The sequence below is a fragment of the Papio anubis genome, chromosome X (genome assembly GCF_008728515.1).
Source record: "Papio anubis isolate 15944 chromosome X, Panubis1.0, whole genome shotgun sequence".
In the NCBI taxonomy this organism is placed as follows: Eukaryota; Metazoa; Chordata; class Mammalia; order Primates; family Cercopithecidae; genus Papio; species Papio anubis.
This window is the reverse complement of record NC_044996.1, coordinates 128,431,562-128,454,693: the sequence shown is the minus strand read 5'-3', so window position 1 is coordinate 128,454,693 and position 23,132 is coordinate 128,431,562. Positions and strand designations below refer to the sequence as shown.

At 42.3% G+C, this 23,132-nt stretch overlaps 1 protein-coding gene across 11 annotated transcripts in view; it reads left to right on the top strand.

The window, feature by feature from the left end:
• The window catches only part of REPS2 (RALBP1 associated Eps domain containing 2), a 208,445-nt gene that overhangs the window by 169,248 nt on the left and 16,065 nt on the right, over window positions 1–23,132 (top strand). For all 11 annotated transcript variants that reach the window (XM_009197261.4, XM_009197260.4, XM_021933071.2 and 8 more), the window contains 2 exons: window positions 20,048–20,131; window positions 21,169–21,314. In XM_009197261.4, coding sequence (XP_009195525.2) covers window positions 20,048–20,131; window positions 21,169–21,314 — 230 coding nt within the window. The remainder of the gene's footprint in view (window positions 1–20,047; window positions 20,132–21,168; window positions 21,315–23,132) is intronic.

Sequence of the window (23,132 nt, the reverse complement as noted above, 5' to 3'; positions counted from 1 at the left end):
GTATTAGAAAATCAGAAATTATTCCAAAGTGAATTTATAAACATATATCACCTAAGATGCCACCTTCATTTTCTTCCAAAGTGTTACTTTGTTCTGTCCTATGCTGTAGATTAGCTGAAAATCACAACATGTTAATGAGTATTTCAGTGATTAAGGAAAGAAGATATAAACCAAGAATGTACCTTCAGCTGTGATAATGAAAGAACATACAGAAAGCTGTACTACACTGTGCTGAATGTAGTAATATGAATGTGTCTGTCTGCGGTCTTGTCCTTAGCCCTGCTACTGTGTAGCTCTATGGCTTTGTGGGAATTAATTAAGTTAGTCTCATGGACCTATTGCCCCTTCTATAAAATAAGATTGGACTAGAGGGATCCTACTAGTGCTAAGATTTCTGATTCTATTTTGTATTCTCTGTTCAAGAATTTTTTTTGTAATATAGATAAAACATCATGAAACACAGTTGAGGAACAAGATAGGTTGGACTAATTTTCCCTGCTCCTCCCTGCTGAGTACAACTAAAACCCCCAGACATACTATAATGGAAAGAGGATTTTTTTTTTTTTTTTTTTTTTTTTTTTTTGAAACAAGGTCTTGCTCTGTTATCCAGGCTGGAGTGCAGTGGTGCGATCATAGCCCACTGCACCCTCAACCTCCTGGGCTGAAGGGATTCAGCCTCCTGAGTAGCTGGGACTACAGGTCCATGCCACCACACCAAGCTAATGTTTTTATTTTTTGTAGAGACAGGGTCTTCCTGTATTGCCTAGGCTGGTCTCAAATTCCTGACCTCAAGCAATCCTCCCACCTTAGTCTCCCAAAGTCTTGGGATTACAGGTGTGAGCCACCATGTCTGGCTAGAACAAAGACTTTGAAAGGTTTAAAGAGGAAAGAGGACTGGCGTGACAGTGAACTAGAGACTTCAAGTAGACAGAAGACCAGTAAGGAAATAGAAAGCTTGAACAATACCATGCTTCAACTTGATGTAACAGGTAACTATAGAACACCCAGCATCAGCACAATAGACATTTTTCTCAAGTGCACTTGGAATATTCTTCAGGATAGACCATGTGTTAGGCCACAAAACAAGTCTCAATAAATTTAAAAAGATTGAAATTATATTAAACATCTCCTCTGATGTCAGTGGAATGAAACTAGAAATCAATAATAGAAGTAAAATGGAAGATTCACTAATATGTAGAAATTAACGTACTCTTAAAAACACAAAGAAGGAATTATAAGTGAAATTAGAAAATACCTTGAGATGAGTGAAAACAAAATCATACCAAAACCTATGGGATGCAGTGAGAGCAGTACTTGGAGGGAAAGTTTTAGCTATAAACACTTAACATTAAAAAAGAAGAGATCCAAAATCAACAGTTAACTTTACACCTTAAAAAACTGGAAGAAAAAGAGCACACTAAATCTAAAGCTAGCAGGACAGAAATAATAAAGAGTAGAGTGGAGATAAACAAGATAGAGAACAGAAAAACAACAGAGAAAATAGTTGAAAAGTTGATTTTTTGCAAAGATCAATGAAATTGGCAAACCTTTAGCTAGACTGACCAAGAGTATAATTAAGCATGTGTTAACCTCTGGTCAAAATAAAGGGCTCTATTTTAAAGTCAAATCAGGTTCTGATAAATTTGTCATTTGGCCTAGATAACATTGTTTTAAATTTATCAAGGTTGAATATTCAAGTAGAATGCTTGCTTTGTGTAATGTATTTTTCCTTTGTTAACTTTGGCAGTACCTTTTACTATATGTTCCCTAGTTGTAGAATTGGTTCATAGATTGCTCAGAGCTACTCATATCTCCGGATTTATGTATCATGAAGAAACAATTCTGTTTCAGACCAACCTGTGTTGATTGAATCTCAAGAGTTTTGGAAGTTCTCTTATGAGGATTTCTTAAATTTGAAAACTATTCTCAAACAGTTGGCACTGAATGACAGATTCAAAAGGCAAAGGAAATGGCCATAGTGATAAGTGCAAGGAGAAGAGAGGGTGAGAATTAGTAATGAAATACCAGCATTGGAATGGAGGAGAAAGGTATAAGCCTATCCCCCTTCCTTCTTTTTAAAAGAAGCACTCAGCATTTTGTTCTTTATCAACACATGTCTTTAAAATTAATCCTAGTAACTAATTCAAAAGAAAGGAAGAGTTCTATGATGACTTTTATTTTAGTATTATAAATAAAAATAAAAACAATACAGACAACCTTAATGTCTAGGAAGAAGGCACTGGTCAAGGGTAATGTATATCTGCCTAATTCGAATATTAGGCATCTATTAAAATGATTACATGACAAACAGTAGAAAAGAGGGGTAACAGCTGAATACAGAAGTGTTTCCTGATTGTACCGCATAAGTATATGGTACACCTTTGATGGTAAGTTTTTCTCATCTCTGAGGGGTGACCTTGAAGGTCCATGGTGCATGGTAATTGGCCCCTTTCCAGCAGTCAGATTTTAAATTACTTTTAGATTAGCCACTGTTCCCTTCCCAGTAGGGTTTTGAGATTCTTAGCTCCTTAGTAAGTTTCTACTAACTCTTTTTTAGGGGTCTAAATGGATCGCTTAGATAACTCATTTATAATTTACCTATTTTGTCTTATAACTTGTTTTTATAAGTTTCTGTATTTTGCAAGATTCTGTATGTGTAGTTTTTATTTGAATTGGGGTATCTGTGAAGGTCTCCAGACAGTTCAATACTAAATGTGAAGTGCCTAATGCTAAAATACTTGGAGAAGACTGCTGAGTAAGTGGTAGAAATTTAAATGGCTGTTTTGGTGGGGAAGTTACGCAGTTTTTCTTTTAAAAATTTTGTCTTACAATTAAGGATTGGGGAAAAGAAAAAAAAAGTCCTCTGATATGACAACTAGAATAAAACATCATTTGAAGATTTACCAGAATAAAATGACCTTTGGAAACTACTTTTAGAGACCAGCTGTCAGAAATAGTGATAAGACATATTGCATAATTATATTGTTATGATGACTCTAGCAATTGTGAGGTTCAAAGAAATAGTGTACTGAAGTATTATCATCTAGTCATTTTTTTAAAAATCTATGTTCTTTGGATAGTAAACTCTTATTGCCCTCACTCTTAAATAGTAATTTTGCTGTGTACTGAATTTTAGACTGAAAGTAATTTTTCCTCAGTATTTTGAATGCATTACCTCCTCGTCTACCATTTATTGCTGCCACTGCTCCGGATTGTACTGTCAATCTATTTTTTATTCCTTTGGTGCAGCTTTGTCTTTCCTCTGGGGTGGCTTTTAAAAGTTTATTTTTATTTTCAGCGTTCTGTTTTGATGGCGCTGTGATGGGTCTAAGCATAGATTTAAATTTGTTTATTCCAGGTGACACTTGGCGTGCATGTTCCTTCTGGAAAATCATCTTTAATTTTAGAACATTTAGTGATATCTCTGTGGGTTTTGCTTTTCTACTTATTTCTTCTGTTTTCTTCTTGAACTCAAACTAACTATATTTCTGTCAACACATTTTAAAAAAAATTCTAGTAATGAGTCTTTCATCTTTTTTTTTTCTTTTTTGAGACAGGGTCTTGCTCTGTCACCCAGGCTGTGTGATGGGACAATCCATGGCTCACTGCAGCCTCAACCTCTGGGGCTGAAGCCATCCTCCCATTTCAGCCTCCCAAGTAGCTGGGACTACAGGTGCATGCCACTACACCTGGCTAGTTTTTTGTATTTTTTGTAGAGATGGGGTTTTTTCATGTTGCCCAAGCTGGTCTTGAACTCCTGGGCTCAAGCAGTCTTCCCATCTTGACCTCCCAAAGTGGTGGGGTGTACAGATGTGAGCACTGCACCTTGTCACTTTCATCTATTTATGTTGTGATCTTTCTGGGCTTGCTCTGGATGAAATCTTCATCTTCCAAATTAAAAATCCTGTGCATAACTATATAGCCTAGAATTTTTCCTATTCTGTTATTAAGCCTCTATCACTATTCTTTGATTCTAGGTTTTATAATCCATTCTTTTTTATAACAACCTGTTCTTGTTTTACTTTTCCCTATTTTTGTTTTATACCCATCTATTCTTTTTAAAGATCTATTCTCCACTTTTAACTTTGAGGATTCTAAAATACTTATTTTATTTTTAACTTGTTCTACTTTCGTTTTTGTCAGGAGCAAATTTGCCTTTTTTATTTGGCTGTTCTACCATGCTTTTTGGAATTTTGTTTTGTAGGCTTATTTTGAGTTGGAGTTCAATTTCATCCTCAGTTCTCTGAGCTCCTCCCTTTCTACCCGTTCAGTGGCTGTCTCTACCAACTATTCCTGGCATCCATGGCCTCCAGTCAAGAGCTGATTCTTATACTTGAAATACAGCACTTCCATCTGGTGCAGGTGTCAGGGGTCTTATAGATGGCACCCAATGGTGCTTAGCCCAGAATCAGGCTTCAGTGTTATATCTGCTTCAGTTCCTTTCCTAAGTAGGCAACCCGGAGCATCTCCACAGGCTTCATCTTGGTTTTGCAGCTTCACAGGTAGCAAAGTGATACTTTAGCCTCTGGCATCAGGGAATGAGCTTGGTACCAGTCCCCTGCCTCATGTGGGATATTTAAATCCCTGTTATTAGGAGCTCTCAGCTGCCTCTGTCTGCTTCTGCACCCTCTGCCTGACCTACCACTTTGTGATTTGGCCCCACAGGGACCTGTATCTTGCTTCTGAGTGGGACTGAGTCTTTTAAATTTTAACTCTTCATGCTGACACTCTCACATCTGTCATTGCATATCATTTTATGGAAGGGGAAGTTGAGATTCAGAGAGCAGAAGTTAACTACTTGGACCTCGCAGTTGGTAAGTAAGCCAGCCTGCTGTAGAAGAAAAGGGCTGGAAAAGGTTTCTGGGGAAGTGCTAGAAATTTAATAAGCATGTAGAGAGAGAGAGAAAAATCATTCACTGTACATCACAAAAATTAACTGTAGATCTACTAAGTAAAAGTTGATTAAATTTCTACACTCTGTGCCTGCCAATAATCTTCTAAATGTGAACTCTTTCCTACATTAATCTCAAATGCTTATTTTTTAAAGTGCCTTCCCCAGTGCAGACTTACATTCATCTTAACCAAAATGGCCTTCACATTTGGTGTGTGGGCCGTATTTGATGTAGCAAAAGGCCAAGGGTAACCCTTATTCTACCCCCTAAAAGGGAACAGAAAGAGAACTTTTGCATAATAAATAATTATTTATGCATTTCAAAATTGATTTTAAGAGTACACAAACCATAGAGGCTTTGCGATTCGTCATGTATTTTATTAATTTATCAAGCACTTCAACAGAGTGCCCGATGCTCTTCTAGATGCTTTACAAATATTAACTCATTTAAGCCTCACAGCAACCGTGTGCAGTGGGTTCTGTTGCTGTCCTCACATTGCAGATAAGTAAAGAAGGCACAGAGAACCTCAGCAACTTGCTCGAGGTCACTGACAGCAAGAAAGAGTTAAGGCTATGGTTCCTACCTTGGCTATTTAGCCCCAGTGTGCCAGCTCCTACTATACTACTATGCTGTGCTGTGAAACCAAGTCTCACAATTACTTTCTTAACAATCAAACTGACACTAAAATATATTTGTCAGGGATACATTTTATTTTATGGAACTAGTTAAAAATTAGCTTTACCTCACTTCTGGTGACTTGTTTTGTTTCTTAGGTTCTTCCTCATTATATTATGCCAATGATATTGTTGTATTATATAAAGCTCACTCTGCTGGTATCATTCTTCTGGAAGATGCCATAAGTTCATCTAATCATTTCATCAGATGTTAATGGAATATGCTCACTGTAGGCCCACACTTTGCTGAGAACTATGGGAGCACAAAGATTGTGATGTGATCTTTATCCTGTAGCTCCTTTATCCTGCGTCACCCTCTCACAGCAGTCGTGCCCAACACTATCTATTCTATAGTCTCTCATGGTTCTTATATCTGAGTCATTTTCTGTGTGTCTCATTTAAACCCATTTCTTCATGCTTTATTGACACAGGTTGTAGACAATAAACTGGTCACCATGTTTCTAATAACTAACAATATAGCCCAGTTTTCCCCTAGGGGCTCAGTTATGGTTGTTTTCTGGGTTTCTGAGCAATGGAATCCTCATTTCTCTTCTCTGCTGCCCCCTATCGCACTGTGACTTTTTTGTTTTTTGAGAAAGAGTCTTGCTCTGTCGCCCAGGCTGGAGTGCAGTGGCATGATCTTGGCTCACTGCAACCTCTGCCTCCCGGGTTCAAGCAATTCTCCTACCTCAGCCTCCCGAGTAGCTGGGATTACAGGCACATACCACCACATCTGGCTAATTTTTGTATTTTTAGTAGAGATGGGGTTTCATCATGTTGGCCAGGCCAGTCTCGAACTCCTGACCTTGTGATCCCCCTGCCTCGGCCTCCCAAAGTGCTGGGATTACAGGCGTGAGCCAATGTGCATGGCCTACACTGTGACTTTAAGGAAGCACTCCTGAGGGGATCAGGGGAGGAGCAGATGTGGATTGGGAGGATGCCCGAATGTGCTACCATGCTAATGGGAAAGGACAGTGGAGGACAACCAGGGGTTGGGCTCAGGGAGGCAGCCTGACAGAGGATTTAAGAGCATGGGCTTGGGGTTTCAAATCCTCTCTCTGCCTCTTACTGGCTTTGTGACTTGGGCAAGTTCATCTCTCTGTGCCTCAATTTCATCATCTGTAAAATGGGGATCATGGTAGTATCCATTTTCATAGGGGTCTGGTGATTAAATGAGTGAAGACCTCTAAAGCACTTAGAATGATGCCTGGTGCCACGGTCAACCCTCAACAACATTTAGCTGTTATAATTATCACCACAGGCCTAGTGAAACAGAGGTGGGGTCTAGTTGGCAGACACAGAACAGACTCCAGATAGCTAGAAATTAGTTGCCACCAGCCCAGAATGAGTGCTGAACTGGCTCGCTAAAGCACTTGTAGTCGAAGCACGTTGTTACCCTCATCTGTGACCTTTCATGGGCTGTCTCTCTGACTACGTCAGGGGTTGGCAAACTATAGCCTACAGGCCAAATCCACATGGTCACCTGTTTCTATAAATAATGGAAATGTGAAGGAGAATCAGTTGGCAAGAGGCATGCATAGGGCATCTTCAACCTTTTCCATTGGGAAACATGAGTCTCGAGAATCCTGCCATAGATCAAAAGAATGGCAATGAGAAGAACCAGTGGACAGATGGATAGGCCTACCCATCAGCCTTTAACCCTCCTGCTCTTATCTCAAGGATCACATGCCTGTGTTTATAGTTTCTGATTTTTCCTTGAGGACATTTGACCGAGATGATCTGTCTTTCGGACTTGACTCGCAAAACTCTGAGCAGTATCTTTGATACAACTGGCAGCTTCAAAGGCTTGCAGTGGATAGGCCTCCCCAACTCTGTTTCACAAGCATAATTAAAAGAAGCCAGACTAGGCCTCATCACAGTATTGTATCTTGAAGGAGAGGAAGAAGGAAACAAGCCTGTCCAGAGAAAACAGGGTAAAGGAATTTTTCTTCCTACCTTCTTCCTAAATACCCTGCTCTGCCCAGCAAATTTTGTAGGTGTCACCCAGTGGTATATTGGTAAACCTTCTCCCCCGAGGGGTGGGGGAAAGCCCCAGTTTGCAGCCGTTGTTGCTGTCTGTGTTGTGAATGCTCCCACCATGCTGACTACAAATGGAACTGGGAAGAGATGTGTATCATCGGCTCACTAACACTAGCATGCTCTGTGGTAGACAGCTTCCCTTGCCTCTGAATCCTTGTGTCAGGATTCTACATGCCAGGCAACAAGAGCTTTTTTCTTTATGTATCATGCCAGTGATTTTGGTCTAGGGCACTGTTTCAGCCCAATCCCAGAATGTGCTATTAGAAATGGGGCCATATTTTTGAAATTGCTAGAGGCAAAACTTCCCTCTTGTTTATGTTTAACTTGTGCCACTAGGTGGCACTTTAAGGACATTACAGGAAATTGGCTCTACTGGATTTTTAAAACTTTTTTTTTTGGAGACGGAGTCTCACTCTGTCGCCCAGGCTGGAGTGCAGTGGTGCGATCTCAGCTCACTGCAACCTCCGCCTCCTGGGTTCAAGCAATTTTCCTGCCTCAGTCTCCCAAGTAGCTGGGACTACAGGCATGTGCCACCACACCCAGATAATTTTTGTATTTTTAGTAGAGATGGGGTTTTGCCATGTTGGCCAGACTGGTCTCAAACCCGTGACCTGAGATGATCCGCCCACCTCGGCCTCCCAAAGTGCTAGGATTACAGGCATGAGCCACCGTGCCCGGCCCAAAACACTTTTTATTGATGTATAATATGCATGTAGAAAAGCAAATTGCACATTTAATGCGCAACTCAATTTTCACAAGCAAAGCACATGCATATAATCAGCATCCAAATCAAGAAACAGGATATTACTAGCACCCCAGAAGCCCTCCTTGTGCTGTTTTCCAGTTGCTATCTCTTATTCTTAGGGTTACCACTGTTCTGACTTCTAACAGCATAAATTAGTTTGACCTGTGTTCTACTTTATGTAAGTGGAATCATGCAGTGTATACTCTGTGTCTGGCTTTTTATTAAATGATGTTTGTGTGATTTATTCATACTGTTGTGTGTAATTGAGATCATTGCTGTATAGTATTCCATTGTATGTGCAAATATAACACTGTTTTCTACTATTGATGGACATTTTTGTACTTTTCAGATTTGGGAAATTATGAATAGCGCTGCTGTGAACACTCGTATCCAAGTTGTTGAGTGGATGAGTGTTTTCATTTCTCTTGGATATATACCTAAGAGTAGGATTTCTGGGTCATAGTGTAGGCATATGTTCAGCTTTAATAGGTACTGCCAAACAGTTTTACGAAGTGTTTGTACTGATTTACACTCCATTAATGGTGTTCCCACTCCAGTTCCACGTCCTCATCAATGCTGAATTTATTTTATGGCTGGTTCCTAACTCTTAACATAATTTTTATAGCTCCCTTTCAGGCCAGCTATTTCTAATTGAAAATTTTTAAAGCCACATTATTCTGATGGACATGGCTCATGCAGGAAGGGCTATGTCAACCCAAAAGGGGACATTTATCACAGCCTAAGTGTGAACTATCAGTAAATCGGAAAGAGTGTTACTCTAACACTGCATCACACCAATACACAGAGCAAAGGAACCAGGAAAGTAATTCAGATTGTAAGTGTGATAAAATATCAGTTTTCATAGGCCAGGGCTCTGAGGCATTTTGAAATTTGTATATACATTTGTTATTATTGCCAGGCCTATATATGTCAGGAATTGGGGCCCAACAGAAAGGATTTCTAAAGGCCTTATAATGAGGTGCCTTTCAATTGTGCTGCTGGTGGGTGCCTGTTTAGTAAGGGTCTCTTTGGTTTGGCAAGAGGCATGCATGGGGCATCTTTCTTCAACCTCATCCCTGGGGAGCGTGAGTCTCTGGAGAATCCTGCTTTAGATCACCTTACCTGTGAGGCTCATGTTGTTGTCTTTGCAGATGGTGTTTTAATATGGCTTTAGGTATGTGATATAGAGAGTGCAGTTCAGACTTGACTCAGATTTCTGTTCCATTACTAGAAATTGGACATAGAAGAACAAAACCCAGGTCATGGTCAAAATATTTGTCTTTAGACCAAAATAAAGTGCTCATAGTCCTTTAGTTGTAACTGTAAGTCTGTCTCATGGATGTTGTCCATAATCTAATGGGTTCCAGGAATCCCCAAGGCATTCTGCCATGTGACTGCTGAATCCAGCAACTAGTTGCCCATTATAGTCACTGGTACCCATTCTCAGCAAAGTTGTTCCTGAGCCTCTCTGTCAGTGTTTGCCTGAGTGTCTCCAATGTTGGATTGGTCTACTGAGGGGGGTGCCCACCAGAGATGTTCACTGCACACTGCCTGAGATGTCTATGCTAAAGCAGCAGTGAAACATGAAAGTCTGAAAGGGCTTTTATTTTCAAATTTTTCTCCCCTCCAGTATTAGTAGCAGTAATATCCAGTGGCACAGATTTAGACTGTGGATAGCCTGCTTTGTGGGATCCGCTTATATTCTAAATTGGAGCCAGCATTTTCTCAGCCTAGGTTTTCATCTGTTTGGCAAGGAGGAAAATGCTCTTATGTTGGATTGGCTGCTGCTTGCAATAGGAGGAACTATGCCTGGGAAACCCATCATAATTTTAATCCTAATGATGATAGTAGCTGCTATTGTCGAACAGTTACTATGTAATTGTGCTTAGCACACTAGACAGATATTTTGCTTAATCTTCACAATATTGTGAGTTAGGTGAATTATTCCACTTTGCAGATGAAGAAATTGCAGCTCAGAGAGACTAAGCATGTGACCAGCTCACACAACGAGCAAGTGCAAAGCCTGGGTTTGACTCCAGAGCCTATACCCTGTAACTGTTCTGTGCTCTGTGGGTGCAGTTACCAAGGGATGAATTACTGACTTCTTCTCCAGTGGAACACGAAACAGTATTGGGTTCATTGCTGGGTTATTCCACACATTGATTAGAGGACCTGTTGTTTGCGGGCATTCAGCTTAGGTATCAGGAAAATGATAGGGAAACAAGACAGATCCTGCCCTCCAGGTGCTTACCATTCATTTATCATGTTCTGTCTCTCACAGGTGACTTGAGTCATGGATTTCGGTAATCATTCTTGCTGAGAATTCAGTCTTTTGGACCTTCTTGAGGCTCTATTTACCCCTCTCTCTGAGCCTGGTTGGGGAATGATAGGGTGGAACAGTGGTGTGCTAGGCCATTGGTTCTACATCTTCTATGACTGGGTTTAGCAAATGGCTTTCTGTTGTGTTCTTGCCTAGCAGAGATGGGGGACAGGTGAAAACTAGGCACCAAATGACATTTAGAATACTGACAGAATGCTGGAAAGGCCCTGGAGGCAGGAGCAGGATTGTCTTCTCATCTGCCTGGAATTTAGCTGCTGCCTTTGTGATCCTCATTCTTGGAATCCACCTGGATCCTTGGATGATAAAGCCTGAGTTTCTTTTTCTGACCTGCCAATATTGCAAACCTAAAAAAGAAGTTACCTATTATCCACACCTTGGCAAAGTTCTACAGATATACTTTTTTTTTTTTTTGAGACAGAGTCTTGCTCTGTCACCCAGGCTGGAACGTGGAGTGCAGTAGCGAGATTTCGGCTCACTGCAACCGCCGCCTCCTGGGTTCAAGTGATTCTCATGCCTCAGCCTCCTGAGTAGCTGGGATTACAGGAGTGGGTCACCACACCCAGCTAATTTTTGTATCTTTAGTAGAGATGGGGTTTTGTCATGTTGACCAGGCTGGTCTGAAACTCCTGGTGTCAAGTGATCCACCTCCCAAAGTGCTGGGATTACAGGCATGAGCCACCATGCCCGGCCAGACCATTTATTTTTTAAGTGGGATTTGACTTTTTTTTGTTGCTGCAAATTTGACTTCTAAACAAAATTTTACTGCTGAAGATTTTGCCCAGCTGCAAATATTTATCTATAGAACGATGTGTCATATGCCCCCATTCCCTCCATGATGAATGGATGAGAAAACAATTAAGAAGCCTAGTTAGTATTGCAAGAGCACCTGTGGCCTTGCCCAGACTAGGGCCTGGAGACTAGGTTGTCTCATCTCTTAAATGAAGAGTTTGCACCATCAGTGGTTCCCGGTTGATCTGGGCTGGCTACATAAAAATCACCTAGGGAGCTTGTTAAAATATGAGTTTCTAATGCCCCATCCCTAAGGGATTCTGATGAGAGAAGTCTGGAATAGCATCTGCAAGTCTGAATTTATAAAAAGTTCCCCAGATAATTATCCTGCTCCAGTTATATTTGGGAGCCACTGGGCTAGCGGGTCTAGAACAAACATAATTGAGTTGGGGAGAAACTTCTGATGTGCTTGAATATTTGGGGAATACCTATATGCCTGGAGCAGGTTCCATATGGGCAAACTAACCCAGTTATGATGCAGAGGTAAATTGGAGCCAGAGGATGGAAGAGCTTTAACTGGCCGAGGGATTGTGTTGTGTGCCATAGGCCTTGGGGAGCCAGTGAAAGACTGAGAAAAAGCCTTTTGATTAGATGGTGCTTTACAAGATTAATTTCTCAGTGGTGTGCAGGGTGGATCAGACTGGGCTAGAACTGAAGGCTGGAAAAAGACCTATTGAAGTCTTTGCAGTGTCCCAGGTGACAAGTGTGACAAGTGCATGGACTCAGATGGGACCAGTGGGACCTTTGTAAAGCTAACCTGCCTCAGTGGAACTGGAATCTGAGATATACTGTTTTAAACTCCTTAAAAATGCATAATTTATTAATGTCATGTTCATCTGCCTAAACTATTATAATTAACTATTTTTATTGTGTTTTTGTCCAGGAGGTTTTAAAGGAGCCCTGTAAATAAATTCATGCAGAGAAGTAGTTGGCAGCAGCAACAGCTGCTACTGCAGGGAGAAGGGACACCCTTCTGGCGAGGCAGCAACCTCATTCTAACCCTACCTTCATCATACTCTTAAGCCAAAGCAAGAAGGGAGAGGAGTGCAACAGGGGCCAACTGTTGGATCTGCCAACCACAGTGGAGAATGCACCTCCCCAAGGGTTAGGTGTGGAACATGGCATTTGACATTCAAGTCAAATAGAATGTTCTTCCTTTGTTCCTCTAAAATCCAGTCTGTAGTCAGTGTTTCTGAAAGTATGTTCCACAGAACATTAGTTCTTCAGGATGTTAATAGGAGTTACATGAGAATAAGGAGATGAAACCAAATAATTTTGGGAACTGATGGGCTATGCAAAGGCAAGTGACTTCCTTTCAGAATTTCAGAGTGTGTAATGTGCTATGTGCTCAGTGACTCTCCAAGGGAGAGATAGACCAGGCAGTGTTTCCTAAGCTTATCTGTAGATTCTTCTTCCCCCTAGGCCAGGGGCTGACAAATTATGGCTCATAGGCCTCATCTATCCCACCACTTTTTTTTGTAAATAAAGTTTATTGGAACACAGTTGTGCCCATTCATCATATTGTCTGTAGCTGCTTTAGCACAATAGCAGAGTTGCAGAGTGGCTACAGAGGTAGTCTGGCCCTCAAAGCCTAAGATATTTACTGTCTGCCCATTACAGAAAGGTTTGCTAATCCCTGTTCTAGACAATTCATGGAACTGGTGCTTCCTGGTACCCCCTTTCAGAGATGCTACTAGAAGATATACATTCTTCTAGTTGTTGTTCCAGTACTGCTTTATGATAAATCTGCCTAATTTTATTCCATTTCCATACTGCCATCATTCCTGCCTCTTGCTTTAAACTACTTTATCTCTCAACCATTTACCCATTATCCAGGATCCAAACCTGGGTTCCATGTGTCCTTATCTTTTCTTTCACTTACGACATTCCAAAAATGGCCAAGGGTGTCTTCAGTTTCCAGTCTGAGTAGCTCTTAAGTCAGCCCGAACCCATTCCTACCAACCTGGCCTAGATAACTATCATCTTTTCTTTTTCAGCATTCGAATTGGGTTCCTTTTACCCAGGTACGAGTTGCCTCTAGTCCTGGATCTAGAATAACCTTTGTAAAATACAAATCTAGTCAGATTGATTCCTTACTTAAAATCCTTCAGTGAACCCTGTGGCCCTCAGGATAAGCTCTGATCCTTAGGATGGATGGATGTCAGTCTGGTTGGGCAAACAGAAACCACTCTTGGTATTTCCTACTGGAAGAGATTTAATTTAAGGAATTAGTTACTTAAGAAACTAAGAAACTTAAGAAACTAAGAAAAGGAGTAAATATTTCCAGGCTTCTGCCTGCTGCAGCGTAGAGAAGGGCATGGAAATGAGGGGTGGTGTTGAGTGTCTAGCAAATGACCCAGAACAAATGAGGTCTGGGAGACCATGTGTTACCCCCTGCTGTCCTTCTCCAGCTTCAGCTCTCCCATTTTTCTCCTGACTCCTCACCCTTCCTCCACCCTGCAAGTCCCCAAATTCTAGATACATCAGGATGCCTTTTTGTCCCCCTAGAAACTTAAAACAACTGACATTTACGAGCTCACAGTCTCTTTAGGTCAGGAACTTGGGAGTGACTTAGCTGGGTGATTCTGGGTCACATTCTCTCATGAGGCTTCTGTCAAGATGTCTTCCAGGGCTGCAGTCATCTGAAGGCTTTACTGGAGCTGATGATCCACCTCTAAGATGGCTCACTCATAAGGCTGTTGGCAGGAGGCCTCACTTCTTTGCTCTGTGGACCCCTTGCTAGGACTGCTTGGGTGTCCTCACAGTGTGGCAGCTAACTGTCTTCAGAACAAGCGATGAGAGTGAGAGATAGAGATAGAAACAGAGACAACAAGGAGGAGCATACTAGAGTGCTTTCAGTCCCCTCTCCTGGGAGTACGTTGCATGGTATCTCAGGTCAGCTTCCCTAGAAGCAGAACCTGAGATGAGGATTCTTGAAAAGTCATTTGTTGAAGGAGTGCTCTTTAGGAAAAAACCTAGGAGGAGGAGAGGAAAGAAAAGTAGGGAAGGGGAAGGAGCCAAGCAATGATGTAGTCTCAGATAAAATCTGATCTTGACCTGATCCACATGGGCAGGATTCTGGTACATAGTTGCATAATAGAGTTAACCCTGTTTGAGACAGGGGACTGGCCTTTTATATCCTTCTCTAAGTCAGTCATTATAGGCTGCTGGAGGTTGGGGTGGGAGGTAGACTCCCATTGGTTGAGAATAAGTCTCTATAGAAGAGGGCAACTGTGAGTCCTCAGTAGCTAACACTCAGAGCAACTGGGGAATGGTGTGCCAGCCAGGGAAAGGTGACCCAGGTGGGGCCAACACAGCACCTACTACAGTGGGCCTCCCCCTACCCATGTCCCAAGCACCTACCATGGTCCCTGACATACCAGAGGTACAAAAGAAATATCTATGTAATTGAATAAATGAATGCATAGAAATGCTTAGCCTCTCTGGACCTGTGTCCATTTCTGGGAAGCCAGCTCAGCAGGAATCATATTGTCCCATCAACCATGGGAATGGTCAAAGACCCAGAACAGTTTGCCACATCGTGAGTGGCAGCACTGTCTAAGTCCAGGAGTTTCATGGCAAAATTAGAATGAAAGTATATTTACCATTTGTAAATAAGGAAGTATTAATATTACAATATTAGATATATATTTTTAAAAAGAACTTTAGCTCACATTTCAGTGAGCTGTTTGCTAAAAGTACATTTTCCTGGTTTGTCACATCCTGACTGGGTACATGTTGTTACACATGGAACCATGAGGGCAGAACTGCCATTTGTAATATTAATTGTAATCCATATATCTGGTTTTTTCCCACAAGAATCAGTCACTGGATTTCAGTTCAGAAAACCAAAACTTTTGGACAAAGCCATATTATCGTGTTGGCAGAGTTGTTCCCCCGACCCCAAATACACAGAGGAGGAAGAGAACCACTGAGGCCCCCTGTTTTCTTGGATTATCATTCTTCCAAAGTTGGTAACTTAGAAAAGTCTCAAGAAATAGCAAAGAAATCTCCCCACCTTATTCTGCTTTCCACATCCCAAGCTTAACATAAGCCTCAAACTATTTTTATGAAGGAAGGCTTATTGTGAAGAAGGTCTTTTGCATGCCTAAATCTCATCTTTAGTTTTTCTTATCACAAAGCTGGTTATCTTTGCCCATCTCTTTTCCTGGGATAATGTCTGACTCTGTCAAGGCTGTGCCTTATTCTGGAACCTTCCTGATGCCTGTGTTCAAGGTCCCTCCTGAGATTTGCTCCTCCGAATGCTTGATAGATGGATCAATTTAGGGGATTGATGGTCAGATTTAGCCTGACGTAATACCATGCAGTGGTCTGTTACCAGACATAGAGCTGGAAAACCCAGGCCCTTGCATACAAGTTCAGGAAGGTAAATTTGCAAATGAAAAACATTTTAAGACACATCTCACAGCTGCTTCCTCATCCCCCACCCCATTGTTTGTGTTTTTAGAGATGTTTAAGAGAAAAGGAGGCAATAACAAAGACACTGTGCTGTGCTTTGGAATCCTCATTTATGTTGAAAAAGGGTCCATTTATCATCTCCTTCAATATTTCCATGAGGAGACTTTGCTCATCTCACCAGGGAATGGAGTGGTAGAGCAAGCACTTCTCTGTCCACCTGATGATGGAGGAGAACCAACTAACTGAAAGGCAGAGAGCCTGAAACTATTATCGTCTCTCTGCCTGCCTGCTGCAAGATATTGCTGCATACCTGTGGTCCCTGCAGGAGACTGCATGCGTAGACTTGGGCCAGAACATATGTTATCTTCCAAGCAATAGATTTCCAGATAAAAGGCAAGAAGGGGCCTCAGGTTCAAGTTTCATTCTTCAGCGTGGTTCATAGGAGGCCCTGCATTCAGGTGGTTACTGGGCCCTCACTCAGCTGTTAATAAAACTGACTTTTGGCTCATAGAGCTTGGAGTATGCCTCCATTTGTATGAACCTCCAGGGAAAGCAGGGTGAGGGCTTGTGTTCCCTAGACTTCTGACAGTGAATGGCTCCTGGACAGCTTTGCTTGGTTGTTTCCCAGGTACTTCTAACTCAGTCTGCCTAAAGATGAGTTCGCCCTCACTTCTGTTTCTCCTGTGTTTCCCATCCTGGGGATTGACCTTAGTGTTCTTGTGGTAGCTCCAGCTGAAATTATGGATGTTGGAGCATGAGAGGCCCTTTGTGAGCTTACTTTTGGGTCTTTCTCACCATTCCCACACATTGCTCTTTTAGCCCAGGCCTCAGCTGAGACATCACCTGCTCCTGAGTCTTTGCCGACCCATGGGACTGGGTACTTCTGTAGTCCCCATACTTGCCCTCCACAGTCCACTGAAGCAAGTTGGCTTTATCACTTCCCTGTTGCTCCCACTAGATTTTAAGCTTCTCTTAAGCAGAATCTGTATCTTGTTCATCCTTGAGTGCCAGTGCTAGCACAGAGCCTGCCTGTAGTGACTGCTTAATAAATATGTCTTGAATGAGTAACACTCAGGCCTGAGAGTACCTGAGATTGTATAGCATAGTGGTTATAAGCTCAGCTTTGGAAATCAAGGCCTGTGTTCAGACTCTGCTATTTGTGTGATTTTGGGTGAGTTCCTTAACTTCTTGATCTTCAGTTTCTTCACCAATAAGATGGGGATAATAACTACTTCCTAGAGCTGTGATGATGAATTGCAATGATACATGCAAAGCCCTTTAATCAATGTATGACACATAGTAAGTGTTGTGTGCATCATAGTACCTGTTGGTAACAACAACAACAACAACAACAACAACAACAGTATAGTTATCTTTAATGGAAGGGAGAAAGCTATAAGAACTGGTTGGAACTAGAAATCAGGAATGTTGAGTGCTTGCATAGTGGATTTAGAGGAGATGGGGAATTGCTTGGGATAAAATGTAGGAACAGATGGGATTACCCTGGGAGAGAATGAACAGGGAGGGAAAAATGAGTGGAGGAACTAAAGACAGAACCTTAAGAAATCCTACATTTGAGGGATAAAAGGAGTCAAAACAGGAAAAAGAGCGAATGACTACAGTTAGGAGATTGCAGCTTCTCAGATGCGAGGGGCAGGAGTTTTAAAAAGATAGTCAAAGGCGCTATACTGGGCAGAAGATCAATGAGGAGAAGATGAGAAGAGGCAGCCATAACGTGTTAAATGGGAGTATGTTAGCGCCCTTGGGAACTAGCCATTTCAGTGGAGTCAGAGGAAGAAGCCATGCTCTGAAGGAGGTTAGAGAAGGCCAGGTTGGGGATGAAGTCAGTTTGTTGTGCTACAATGTGTGTTTCTGTAATGAGTATTATCTGTGGGTCAATAGATGACTGGTGTCAGTATGATGTAGAAGTCACATTGGTTCATATGTAGGGTTTGTTCTCAGCACATGAATGTTTTGGCATCACTGGCTACTAGTGGCTGAAAGCAGACTAACATAGCTGAAGGCAGAAGACTGGGGGAAATGGGGGACATAGAGAGCTGCTCATGAGGCCCAGTCACCCTGTGTTCTTCCACTTGACTGATTCGCACCCACTCTGTCTTGAAGTGCTTTGGGGACATTCCTTGCCAATCTTGGTGAGTTTAGTCACTGATTCCATCCCACTCAGCACCCTCGACCCTTGTGATAACTCCTTCGACCACAGTCCCCCTTCCTTTTTTAAGGTAAAGGGCCATAATTACTAGAGTGTTTTTTTCCCCCCCAAACTGTGTCCAGCTTTATTAAAGATACTTTTTGTGAACAATCATGGTATTTCAGGCAGGACATGACCGACAATCATTAACAGTATACAACTTTAAGACTCCCTCCTTCAATGGACTTCCAAAATCAGAAAGCCGTGGTAAAACCCAGTGAAGTCTTCATTTGGTGCCCCGAAGAGGGAAAGTTCAGAGTGAGGGTTGACATTTCACATTCAACGTGCTGTTTAACAACTTTTCATGAGCTGACCCTGACTTTCAGGAAATGAAATGAAAATGGCAGAATTTATCTGAAGATCCACAATCTAGAAACAGAGCACAGGTCTTTCAAGGGTTCTCTCTGGAAAGTCCAGATTGCCAGCCTGACTGGTAACCAGTTACTGGGGGCCAGACCCCAACAGGTATCTGGGTTTGAGGGAGTTAAGTGTATACTGAAGGCAGAGAGGGAAAGGGGGACATAAAAAGGAATTTGTTTCTCCACACCACAAGGCCTTTGTGCCAAGGTGACTGTGTGTGTCAACGTCAGACGGTCCTCCTTTCTGGGAGCCAAGAAGCTATCTTTCAAAACTAGAAGGGAAAGGTGTTTTCTCCACATCAGTCCAGCTTCAGAGACATTTTTTTTTTCTTTCCTGAGATGAAGTCTTGCTCTTGTCGCCCAGGCTGGAGTGCAGTGGCACCATCTCAGCTCACTGCAACCTCTGCCTCCCGGGTTCAAGTGATTCTCCTGTCTCAGACTCCTGAGTAGCTGGGATTACAGGAACCCACCATCACGCCCGGCTAATTTTTGTACTTTTATTAGAGATGGGGTTTCGCCATGTTGGCCAGGCTGGTCTGGAACTCCTCAGGTGATCCACCTGTCTTGGCCTCCCAAAGTGCTGGGATTACAGGCGTGAGCCACCATGCCTGGCCTCAGAGACATTCTATTAGTGACGTATGCCCCTTCTCCATAAAACAACAATGATGTGTTCGGCGTGCTAACAACATGGCTTAAAAAAAAATTTCTGCATTTTTATAAAACTTAATAAAAAATAATACTTCAAACTGCACAGTCACCAGAAATACACAGTTATCAAAAATGCGCACACTTCCCTTGGTATCCCCAGCGCCTTCAGCTTTCTGTGCCTGCTCTGTTTTGGCCTCTGCATTTTCTGCAGAGTTATTCCCCTCCTTACCAGCATGGGCTTTTCCCTTTTTCCCCTTTACCTTCTTTCCCTTCTTTGCAGGGGCCTCTTTAAGCTTGGGCTTTGGAGGAGCAGGTTTGGCAGACAACCTTGCAGATCTTCTCTGTGGTTTGTCCTCACTTTGGTTTTATCTCCGTTAGCGTCCCCTTCAGCCTTTGTCTTGGGCATGGTGGCGGCCACTGCAGTGGAACGTAGGTGCTGGATCTGGGGATGCAGCAGCACGTGGGCTTTGGTTGGCCTGGGGGATAGTTCTTACTTCTTCTTCACACTGCTCATAGAGTATTTCTTTATTAGAAATTTAACATTTAAAAAAATCAGAGTTTTTAATGATGATGATTGTTTTTGTTGGTGCTCAAGTTAAAATCTTTTTTTCAACCCTGTTTTTCTGATAAGCCTTGTTATTTTTAGAGTTTGTTGTTGCGAAGCATTAGGTTTTTAGCAATACATACGTTCAATTACAGAAGAAATTCCCATGATTCCTTTTCCTAAGGTTGAACAATCTGGGAAGGAGGGTTAGTTAATAGCAGCATCTATGGGAGGTTTTACCCAAGGATCAGCAGACGTAAGCATTCTTGGCTGCAACTTGGCCTAAATCAGTTTTCCCTTGGTGACTATCTTCCTAAGTGCTCTTTATTATATATTTAGGTGATTGTGTTTTTGCATTTTTGTCCTCTCTCTGATCTCTTTCTACAGTCTGAACAAGTGTCAGAGGCCGAGTTACTCCCACAGCTGAGCAGAGCCCCATCCCAGGCTGCAGAAAGTAGTCCAGCAAAGAAGGTAAGGTCAGCCTGAGGATGCTGTCAGATGGCATTGCGAGTCCCACCCATGGGCTTCTTATCTCTATTAGCTGATCTATTGTTTTAAGGTTTCTGTGTCCTGAAATGAATGTCAGTGATCCAGATTTCCTAGACTGTGGGTTCTTTGTGAAGATTGGGGTCCTGAAGATTCCTGGGCTTGACCCTTGATGTCATTTTGTACATGACAGTACATACTCAACCTCCTTAGCCCTGCAGCTAAACATGGTGGCCTTCTTTATGGCAAGATCAAAAAGGGCTGTGGAGGGGGACAGATGTCTTTAGCAAAACTCCATCCACCTGCTAAGCCTCTTTGAGTGCCTCTTGGAGTGGGGTAGTCTCTCCTTCTTGGTCTTTGTACCATGGTTTCCTCTTGCATTGTGGCATTTTCACCTGGCATCTGCCCAGCCATGCCATTGGGTCACCTGTCATTTGCTCAGTAAGTACCCCTCACTCATCATGCTCTCCATTCATCTCCTCACCGTCTTCTTGTCCTCCATGGCTCTTCTCCCTTCAGAGAGAGTGGGCCTTGGACTCAGGAGCACAGGTGAGGTAGAGTCCTCCAAGGAAGCAGGCCAACTGTGTCCTTCCATAATACACTGTGGCTCTTTTTCTTGACTTTATGTAGGGATTGGGGATAGGAGAATGATGAGCATATGATTAAGACCTTTAAAAACTTCCAAAGCTTAGGTTTTAAAAGGCTTCAGAGTGAGGCAGGAGCCTATCTTGTCTTCAGTTAGATAAGGCCCCATGGTGTGAGATGCACACAGGGTCTGTGTGAGTTTCAGGTGACAAGAAGTAATAGACTTCTTGAAACATTTAAAAAGAAAAAGAAAAAAGGGAAGACCACTGGACTCTGCTGCCTGTGTCCCCCCAGTTCTTGCTGAGCCATGGGTCAGTAAATAGAGTACCCTCCTGATCTTGGGGTTGGGGCTAAAGGAATGTGGGACACTGGCAGGAAGAGTGGAGGGAATATTTAAATGTTTAACTTTTAATTTGTATTTTGTTTTAAATCCACAGGATGTACCGTATTCTCAGCCACCATCAAAGCCCATTCGTAGGAAATTCAGACCAGAAAATCAAGCTACAGAAAACCAAGAGCCTTCAACCGCTGCAAGTGGGCCAGCTTCTGCAGCAACCATGAAACCGCACCCAACAGTCCAAAAGTAAGTAGACCACATAAACAAGAGCAAGGTAGGAATCTCGCTCTGAGATGTACACAGATATGTAAATGTGTTGACATTTACATGCACACCAACAGAAGGATTTCATGGTTTTAAGGTTTTTTTTTTTTTTTTTTTCATGCTTGTAGATTTTATCTTGCTCGTCTCTGTGATGGGATTCAAGCCTCCCAGTCACACAGAAGGCTTTATAAGCTATAGGACTTAACCTGACCTAAAGGGGCGGACGAGTCCTAGGCTGTAGTGTTTGGTTTGGTTTGATTTCTTTCCCTTCCTCTCACCTTCTGTTGTTTCCTACCCCTCTTCCTTGTGAGGGCCCAGATTTTCCTGGCAAGACCACAGTATTGTAAATGGCAGTTTTGCCTCTCTGCCCATGTTATCTCCTTTTCCCTCAGGGCAAATGGCTAGCTCCTTCACCCACAGACACACTTTCAGTAGGTGTGGTATGTGATGGTTTCTGTTGTTGGTCGCCTCAGCACAGAATGGATACATACAGAACTTCCATTATATTTATCCAACCAGCTGGAACAGGTGTTGGAGGGAGGGTGGAGACATCTGTGGACATGGCCAGGGACTGAGACAATGATGCTCTGGACAAACTATTCTTCTCTGTAAAACTTTGGCTTTGAGAAGAGCCATCACTTGCTTCAATTTCTTTGTAGTGAAATTGAGGTAGGTGTTGAGGACAGAAACCTGCTCCTGTCACTTGACTGCAAGTGAGCCTGACTGGTCACTAACATAATGCTCAAGACCCATCATGACCCTGCTTTTGGGGTCTTGCAGGTCTCAGATGCTGCTGCAGATTTTCTTCTGCTTACACTGTTGTAGAACAGTTCTGCAGGTTCTGTGGGAGATGTTAGCAACTTGTCTTTGAAGCCAAAGTCCCGTTCTGAATCTCTGCAGCCCTCTCCTTCAGGTGATTTTCTTTTTTTCAAATGGACAGGCCCCTGGTGGTATAAGTCCATAGAGGAAGTATATTTTGTTCATCACATTCACCGAGAGCTTTGACCATCTTCCAGCCCCTGTTAAGCCTGGAAGGTGAATCCCTATCAGGAACAGGAACAGAGATGGCTCAGTTTTCTTCCATGTTCTTTTTTTTTTTTTTTTTTTTTTTTTTGAGACGGAGTCTCACTCTGTCGCCCAGGCTGGAGTGCAGTGGCGGGATCTCGGCTCTCTGCAAGCTCCGCCTCCCGGGTTTACGCCATTCTGCTGCCTCAGCCTCCCGAGTAGCTGGGACTACAGGCTTGAGCCACTGCGCCCGGCTCAATTTTCTTCCATGTTCTACCCCAGCACTCCACTTCAATTTCAGCTTCATGTTAATTTTAGTCATCAGTGGCTTAACATTCTCCAGAGTAGTTGTCAGGGCATCTGGTGGAGTTCATACAGAGATCTTTTCTTTTTCTCTTTTTTATAACAGCTTTATTGCAATATAATTCACATAGCATACAGTTCATGTTTTTAAATGTACAATTCAGTGGTTCTTAGTTTATTCACAAAGTCATGCAACCATCACCACAATCTAACTTTTGTCATGCCTAAAATAATATCAATGCCCATTAGCAATCACTCCCCATTCTCTCCTTCCCCCTCAGCCCCTGGCAACTACGAATCTCCTTTCTGTCTCCATGGCTTTGCATATTCTTGTCATTTCACATAAATGGAATAATGAAAGGTGGTCTTTTGTACTGGCTTCTTTCACTTAGCATAATGTTTTCAAGGTTCATCTAAGTTGTAGCATAAATCTGGACTTATTTTTTTATGGCTGAATAATATTCCATTGTATTGATAGACCACATTTTATTC